The 9,059-nt window shown below is 35.0% G+C and overlaps 1 protein-coding gene across 8 annotated transcripts in view; it reads left to right on the forward strand.

Annotated features, from left to right (window-relative positions):
* Window positions 1-9,059, forward strand: part of CSNK1G3 (casein kinase 1 gamma 3) — a 71,438-nt gene that overhangs the window by 36,716 nt on the left and 25,663 nt on the right. For 4 of the 8 annotated variants that reach the window (XM_077753019.1, XM_077753021.1, XM_077753015.1 and 1 more), the window contains exons 6-8: window positions 6,544-6,629; window positions 6,754-6,838; window positions 8,720-8,868. In XM_077753019.1, the coding sequence (XP_077609145.1) occupies window positions 6,544-6,629; window positions 6,754-6,838; window positions 8,720-8,868 (320 nt within the window). The remainder of the gene's footprint in view (window positions 1-6,543; window positions 6,630-6,753; window positions 6,839-8,719; window positions 8,869-9,059) is intronic. The other 4 variants (XM_077753020.1, XM_077753022.1, XM_077753016.1 and 1 more) reach the window with 1 other exon arrangement.

Raw genomic sequence — 9,059 nt, forward strand, 5'->3', positions numbered from 1 at the left:
TATCCAGATGTCTTTTAGCCTCGTATTTGTTATCTTGTGTAGTACACCTTGATAGCCAAAATTACTGGATTTCAAGAGAATTTCTTCAGGAATTGCACGCATGTTCTGTGTTCTGTTGCTCAGGAAACTTTTTCTTTTTCCTTGTGCATTTTTAATATTGCTAGATAGGTATCTGGACTGGTGAGTTATTTCTGCAAATAGTCTTGTTTAATTGTGTCTTTTCTTTTACTAAATAGGTTTGTGTTTTCACTTAACAGTAAAACCATCTTAATTATGTAATTTTGAAAAATGTTAATGAGCTCAGTCAGTGAATCTTGAGGAAGAATTGTTTTTTGTTTGTTTTGTGGGGCCCCCGGGGAGAAGTAATTTTTAACTTTTTAGGAGGAAACATAAAGTGAAACTTTTACTTGTAGTAAGTTTTGTTTTAATTTTGTTTTTATATAAAGTGATTTAAATTTTGTTTTGGGAGAGAGTTTTTTGTCACTTGGTTTTTTGAGCTCTTATCTTGACTGTGTTTAGTTTCAACTAACTTGTCTTTTGGCCTCATTGTTTTTCAGTTTTGCAGGAAGATGCATTAATGAGCTTATTTTCACAAATATATATTTGTATATTAGAAAGTTTTCTGCTTAGAAGCATTTGATATATTTTTTGGATAGAGATAAGTATGAATTAATGACAAAGGGAATATTTTTCTGTTGAAAATGGAATCAAAATTCAGTCACGATGGAAACAGTTCTAAGCACGTGAGGAAGAAAATCAGTTTAAACAAGGAAGCTAATGTTGAGATAAGGAATAGAACTTTTAAGGAGAAAAGCATTGCAGGCAGTTTACAGTGAATATTTGGCTAATTGGTTCTACCAACAAAGTGCAGATATATGGTTTAGAAGTCTCTTCACCTTTCTAAGTCTTTGTTTAGTTATTTGGGATTACTGATACTTTGAGTGTAGCTATAACTTTGAAAGATCATGGTATGATAACTCTGACGCATACTAGTCTCTTAATATGTTATGGTTGTATTTATTCTATGTGATACATAGTTCCTTAAAGCAACATTTTAATTGACTCTTTACATCACTTTTAAGTGTATTGGAAAACCGATTTAAGAGGCTTTTTAATGATACCTCTTGTAAATCATCACTTTCTAATTTCTTGGTGTGTCATAGCAAGGGTCCCTATAAAAAGGATTCTTGGCTTACTGGGAAACATCGATTTTCAAACAGGCCTTTGTAACAGTGCTTTAAAAAATGTGAACAGGGTATATAATAAGGGCCAAATTACCTTTGGGAGATTTTTTTTTTTTTCATGAAACAGACTGTTAAAGACCTCAGGAGGTATTCTTTAGTTACTGTGTTTCAAAGATAAAGGCTTCCCTGTGACTTATTATGCACTGCCTGGTGAAATTTACTTCCAGACTAGTCATTGGGTGAAAGAACACAGGACAAGAATTAGGAGGATAAGGAGCATTTCAGGCTGCGTTTTCAGTAGTGGTTTATTTTACTAGCTTATACTTATGGCTTGAGTTTTTAGATACTGTGTAAGTTTTGAGAATAATACTGTTCTTTGAGACAGCCATATAGGGAAGATCACCTAATCATCATGGCTTGTTGACTCTCTGGTAACTAAAACCTCCAACTTTGGATGGAATTTAGAGGGAACTGCTTTCTATATTGAGTTCGTCTTCTGAACAAAGAACAGTACTGTAGATGTCAGTATTTGTGTATCATTTGGTCTTTTAAATTGCATGCTATAATATGCAGGTCTTGCATATGTATTGATAAATTTATCCCTCCATGTTTCATATTTGTTGATGCTGCTGAAAATTTGTTTTCCACTTGTTCACTGCATGCATAGAAATACAGTTGATTTTTATATATTGACCTTGTATCCTGTAACCTTGATAGAACTCATGTACTAGTTCTAATGGGTTTTTTTTTTGGTTTTTTTTTTTGGTAGATTACTTAGGATTTTCCACATATACAATTAGATGGTCTGCAGAGAAAACTCATTTCACTTCTTCATTTCCCATCTGAATTGAATCCAGATTCAATCCAATCTGAATACCTTTTATTTTCTTCTAGCTTTTTTTTTGTACTAACAAGAACTTCCAGTACAACACTGAATAGATAATGTGAGAGTGAACATCATTGTTTTGCTCCTAATTATAAGGTTGCCTTTCCCCATGTAAGAATTATGTTAGTTGTAGGTTTTTCGTGGAAGTCCATTGTCAGAATGAAGTTTTTTTCCATTTCTTGTTTAATAAGTGTTCTTATCATAAAGCATGTTATATTTTAATAAGTACTTTTTATATATATTTTGAGGTGATCTTATGATTTATGTCTTTTATTAATAAGGTGAATTGTATCAATTGGTTTTTGAATGTTTAGCTTCATAGGATGAAGCCTACTTAGTCATGATGTATTATCATTTTTAAGGATTTTGTGTCTGTGCTGATGAGGAACGTTTCTTGTATTTTTCTTTGTTTGTAATGCCTTTGATAATATCATTAAGAAAATGAATTGGGAAAGATTCCCTTCTCTTCTGCTTCCTGAAAGAGTTTGTGTAGAGTTGGTATTATTCCTTAACTGCTTAATAGAATTCACCAGTGATGCCATCTGGGCCTTCAGTTATATTTTGGGAAGATTTGAAATTATAAATTAAATTTCTTTAATTGGTATAGAAGCGTCCACATCTTCTTTGTAACTTGTATCTTTTAAGACACTTGTCCATTTCTTCTAAGTTGTTGATTTTATTGGCATAATGTTAGTTCATAGTGTTCTTCTATCATTCTTTTTGTGTGTCTGGGTCCAGCCTGATGACCCTTTATTCCTTCTGATACTAGTAATTTGTATTTTCTTTTAGTGATAGGATTAGTTTTATTGACTGTTTCAGATAATCAGCTTTTGATTGTGATGGTTGTCTCAGTTGATTGTTTTGTCATCACTGGTTTCCTCATTTATCATTATTTTTTCATGAGTCAGAATACAGAGTCCTGAAATGGACCCCTGCATAGATGATCAACTGATATTTGAGAAGGTGCAAAAGTAATTCAAGGTGGAAAGAAATTACAATAATAACTAGATATCAGTATTGAAAAAGGTGAATTTAACCCCTTATCCCACAGTGAGCAAAAAAGGAGAAAAATGACTTTAAATGAATCACAGATTTACGATCCAAAACTGTAAAAATTTCTTGAAGGAAAAATAGGAGAATATCTTTGTGACCTTAGACTAGTCAGAGATTCTCAGATAGGATACAAAAAAGTGTGAACAAGAGGTGTCTGGGTGGCTCAGTCAGTTAAGGGTCCACCAACTTCAGCCCAGGTCCTGATCTCACGGTTTGTGAGTTCAAGCCCTGCCATGGTCTCTGTGCTGACAGCTCAGAGCCTAGAGTCTACTTTTGATTCTGTGTCTCCCTTTCTCTCTGCCCCTCCTCCACTTGCACTCTTTCTCTCTGTCTCTGTCTCTCTCAAAAGTAAATGAACATTAAAATATTTTTTTCAAAAAGCATAAACAAGCACAACAACAAAACCCCTGATAAATTGGGGTTTTTCAAAATGTGAACTTCAAAGCAAGCTACAATTTGGGAGAAAGTATTTGCAAAACTTACTCTCTGAGAACAACTTGTATCTAGGATACACAAACAACTCTTACAACTTTATGACAAGACAAACAGTACAATTAAAAAAAGTGAGTAAAATATTCAAATAGGCGCTTCGCAGAAAGATGTATGAGTAAGCAGTAACACATGAGACAGTGTTCAAAACCGTTAGTCACCAGTGAAATTCAAATTAAATCACAGTGGGCTAACACCTCACAGCCACTAGCATGGCTAAAATATAACAGAGTGGCCATGGTACGTGTGGGATGGGCACTCGCACAGCTGGAATTCTCTTAGGTTGTTGGTGGAAATAGAAAATGTCACAACCCCTTTGGAAACAGTGTATTCATGTCTCATCATGTGAGAATTACACTTTCCATCTGAAGCAGTAATCCTCTTCCTAAAAATTTACTCAAGTGAAATGGAAACATATGTCCACACAAAGGCTTGTACAGGAATGTTCATAAAAGCTTTATTCACAATATCCCCAAACTGGAAGGTATTCATAGTCCATCAAGAGGTGACTATATTCATATATTGTGATGGTCTACTCAGCAATAAAAAGTAATGAACTACCAATGCGCGCAGCAACATAAAAACATGATGTTGAGTGAAAGAATTCAGACCCAATACTATATGATCCATACTATATGATGTTGTTCATTTGAAATTCTAGAAAAAAATCGCATTTAATGTAGGCTCCCAGAAGCAGGGAAGTGGTGGTTTGGAGACAGGGAAGGGCAGAATAACAGGCAGGGGGCACGAGAGAACTTCTTGGAGCTCCAGAAATACTTCTCGATTGTGGTGCTGCTTGTGTGTGTTGTTAACATTTTTTAAACTGGACCCTTTAATGGGTGCGTTTTATTATAGGGAGATTATACTTCAACAAAGGAAGTTTCTTTTTTAGGGCTTATCAAATCTGGCTGTATTTCAGAATCACCTGCTAAGCTCTTTTAAAATGCACATTCTTCTAGCTCCTGTCTTAGCCCAGGAATCAGACTCCATCATGAGGCCGGCTCATTTGAGGTTTTTAAAAGTTTCAGAGGTGATTCTGATTCTCAGTGGGTCTTTAGAAAGAAACTGTTTCCTTTGCATGACTCTTTATTCTTAAGGTTCCCAGAACCTAAGAAGGTGAAATTGTATATATAAAATGTATTTCTGGGTTTTTTTCCATATTATTCACATCAGCACTTTTATTAAAGGCTGTAAAGAGACCTGAAGTCTATTATTTTGAAAGTTTTCTGTTTTTAATAGCTCATGCTTACATTGTTATAGTAGGAAATACATGCAAAAAAGAAAAAATTGCCATCATAGTGCAGTTTGAGTATATGAAATCAGAAGGTGAAATTCTTGTGTAATCCTCCAATTTTTAACCCTAACTACTAATGATTTGATGCATATTCTTCTAGATATCTTCCTTTGCTTCTAGGAAATGGACACATATCTAGTATTAAGTATTTTCAAATATTCATTTTTATCTTTAAAAGTTTCTAAGGTTTATTTTTGAGAGAAAGTGATTGAGTGTGTGGAGGAGGGGCAGAGAGAAAAGGAGACACAGACTCTGAAGCAGGCTGTCGGCACAGAGCCTGACACAGAGCTTGAACTCACGAACTGTAAGATCATGACCTGAGCTGAAGTCAGATGCTTAACCAATGGAGCCATCTGGGTGCCCCTTTTCATTTTTATTTAAATAGTATGCCCTGTGGCAGCCATTACACAGGGTCCTGATTACAATGAGTCAAAAAACATCTGCCATTGTAACCTCCTGTTCTGTGGGAGGGTGGATATTGACTAAAAAGTGACCCAACATATATATGTGAACTGTAGCAAGTGTTACAGAAGACAGTTGTAGAATGAGATTGCACAGTAGAAATGATAACCTCTTCAAAGCCATGCTTTGAAAAGTTTTCTTTTTCAAAACCATTCAGTACTGCTTAGATAGTATGATGAGTACTCATTTGGAGAAAACATCATACACATGATCATCCTTTTATAATTAAATACTGTTTTTGCCTCTTATTGTTACAGTTTTTGTATTTTGTAAAGCTATTTATTTTGAAAGAGAGAGAGCAAGTGAGCATGAGCAGGGGAGGGGCAGAGAGAGAGGGAGAGAAGAAGAGAGAATCTCAAGCAGGCACTGCTCTGAGCACAGAGCTAGACGCGGGGCTCAATCTCCTAAGCCATGATCTCATGACCTGAACCAAAATCCAGCATCAGATGCTTAACTTACCGAGCCACCTAGGTGCCCCTATATTATTTTAAAATAGCAAGAAATCTTCATTATTTAACTTCAGTGACAAAAGTTGAAAAAAAAATCACTCAGCAAGTATTTATAAGTACCTTCCTGAGTCTTCATTTCTAATTGTCACCCAGTTACGTGCTGTACAGCGTACGTTACTAAACAACAGTAGCAATTTGGGAATGTTGGTTTGTTCAAAGGAGCAGATATTTGGTGGTGGCAGAGGGGTTGTTAATGTTGATATGATGTCAAACACAGGTGCTCTAAAAGGTAATTTAAAAATTACACAGAATCCTAATTGCACTTAATGGAGACTATATAGAATGGATGTTTTGTGCTCATATAAGTTCAGGAAGTGCAGGGTTCAATGAAGCTAAACATTTTTATCTCTAGGGTTTCTCTGAACCTTTATCTTATTTCCTGGGTCTTTAGGATAGAGCTACAATACACACTGACTCTTTATTTTACCATGGAACTTTCTAAGGAGGGAAATGAATGCCCAGTAGAATCTTTCAAAGATGTACAGTAATTTTAATGTTAAAAACATTGTTTAACTGGACATGATTTGTTGCTTATAAGTACTAGATATTTTTATTTATATACTGAACTTTGGGAATCAATTTGCATGTAACAAAAGAATCATTTCTTCATTCTTGCATCCTTAACTGGGAATGGAAAGTGAAATTGATGTTTCTCTTACATTTCAGAACAAAGTAGAAGAGATGACTTAGAAGCTTTAGGTCATATGTTCATGTATTTTCTGAGGGGCAGTCTTCCTTGGCAAGGTTTAAAGGTAATTGTTTTTGTGTTTCCTTTTGAATTTAACACATTGTAATTATGGTAAGATTCTGTCTTGCAAGTGGTTAAGTTTGAAATTACCCCCTTGTCAAGAGTTTTTTTTTCCCTTTGTGTTTTAGGCTGACACATTAAAAGAGAGGTATCAGAAAATTGGAGATACAAAACGAGCCACACCAATAGAAGTGCTATGTGAAAATTTTCCAGGTAATGAATAATGCCACACTGATACTTGGGTTTCTACACAGAAAACCAGAGCTGTTAATGTTATTGCTCGTGTTTATAAACACTTTTTTTTCATACTTAAATGAGCTCAAAGTAGCATTTAAAAGATGTCACCATTTGATGCATAGACCACAGGGACAGTTGGTAAATTTGGTTTGTTAAGATGGTATTAATAATAGAAGAAAGTCCCATCTTGACCAATATCAGTTCAAATATCACTGACATGCTTTTAGTAAGTTAAAATATTTGCTGAGAAATGGCCAACTGTGAAGTTGTGGTGTCCACTGCTAGTCACTTGAGTCTCCTTGTCATGCTCAGAGGAGCGGTGTGATGTATGATTTAGTTTTCAAAGTACATTAAATTCTCACCAACCTTATGCTAATGTTACATGGTAGGGGGGAAGGTATGAAAATGTAGTTTTTTTGACACTTTTGATTAAACCAACCAGAATTTACTTGAGATTCCTAAATCAATTAAGGAATAAGAATAACGTGTTACTAATGAATTAAGCAAAAAGTGAACCAAGCATGAAGATAGAAGACTGCGTTCACAGCTCACTTCCGTATTCACAGGCCCTCCTCTACAAAGCTGGCCTTCTGGTGGTAGTAGTAGCAGCTGCATAATCTCAGGTAGCCCTTCCTCAAGCTTGCTTATATCATTCTTTGACAGCAAACTGTAATTTCGTGTTTTTCTCCTTTGCTGTAACATCTAGAACTAGAATGTTAAAAACAAAGTACTGGTTGACCCTAGCAGTATAGCAGGGAGCAGATTGGCTGTGTGTTACTAGGAATTTCTGTACAAGCTTCTACAGGAAAAAATGGGGTGTCAAAGTAAATTAACCAGGTGTAATTAGTTAGAAGGTGGAACGGTGGGAGTCACCCTGTGAGGAAGGTCCTTGCTGGGTGCTACTCTCACCGCCCACTGGGCTGGGTGTGATCCTGTTCTTACTGAGTCTGCACTGGATCAGAAAAGCACCTGAGGGTAACCTTCCGTATCTTAAAAACCACAGTGAATTTCTGTGTCCTGATGGTGAAACCCTGTTTTACTGATTGCTCACCATTTCACCTCTTTACTTTTATGGCCTAAAAATACATACCTCTAAAACATTTGTGAATTGCAGTGGCACAGAAAGATTTCTACGTTACCCAAATAATCGTTAGATGACCAGAAATCCAAAGAAGAATTAAACTGTGTTGCCATGTTATATTTCTCAGATCTCTTAGCTGGGTCAGTTGGTTAGGATTCTACACATAGCCCAAGTTCAGAATTTGAATCCTCTCTGGATGTTAGTGTATGTGACTGAAAAAAATCCATCAAGGTAGTACAGATACTTTCATATATAAACCAATTCCTACCAGTATTGTACTTATTTTTTTTAGCTTACTTAATATAATTGAACAGTATGACTGAAATGCCCAAGGTTTTCTTTGCTTTAAATCCATTAATCCAGTTGACAAATGTTCAATTCTCAGAACGTACATTTTCCCGTAATGTTTTTCTCCTACCAGCATTTAAAATAAATTTGCCGAGTAATATGCTTGTGTTTAAATAACGATGCATTATTGCTAATTCAACCTTTAGTACAATCCAAAGTTTCTCTTCAGGATAACAAAACTGTTAGCCCTTCCTGATGAAAGGAAGCATATGAATTCGTTAAATGAAACTTCTCATTTTTCTTTTGACCCTATGTTTTTCTTCCCTTCTCTTCTCCTTTTAACTTCATTTTGATTAAATTCACAAAATTTTAAATTGCATTAGAATGTTGTTACTGTTGAATATATTTTAACATGTAACATGTAAGATATTTTATCATCAGTAAATATGTAGAAAAGTGTGATCAGAATAATTTTTGTTCCTTTCCAGAAGAAATGGCAACGTATCTTCGTTATGTAAGAAGGCTAGATTTTTTTGAAAAACCAGATTATGACTACCTAAGAAAACTTTTTACTGACTTATTTGATCGAAAAGGATATATGTTTGATTATGAATATGACTGGATTGGTAAACAGTTGGTGAGTACTTCATGTTATACAGTGAAAGATTATCTGTAGTGCTCCCTTTTCCACAGGACAGCTTCTTCAGTGAGTGAGTACAAATACTTTTTTTAAAGGATTAATTTTATTTATTTTTTTTTTTTTAATTTTTTTTTTTTAATGTTTTTATTTATTTCTAGGAGAGAGAGAGAGACAGCATGAGCAGGGGA

The sequence above is a fragment of the Crocuta crocuta genome, unplaced genomic scaffold, assembly GCF_008692635.1.
Source record: "Crocuta crocuta isolate KB4526 unplaced genomic scaffold, BGI_CrCroc_1.0 scaffold377, whole genome shotgun sequence".
Lineage (NCBI taxonomy): Eukaryota > Metazoa > Chordata > Mammalia > Carnivora > Hyaenidae > Crocuta > Crocuta crocuta.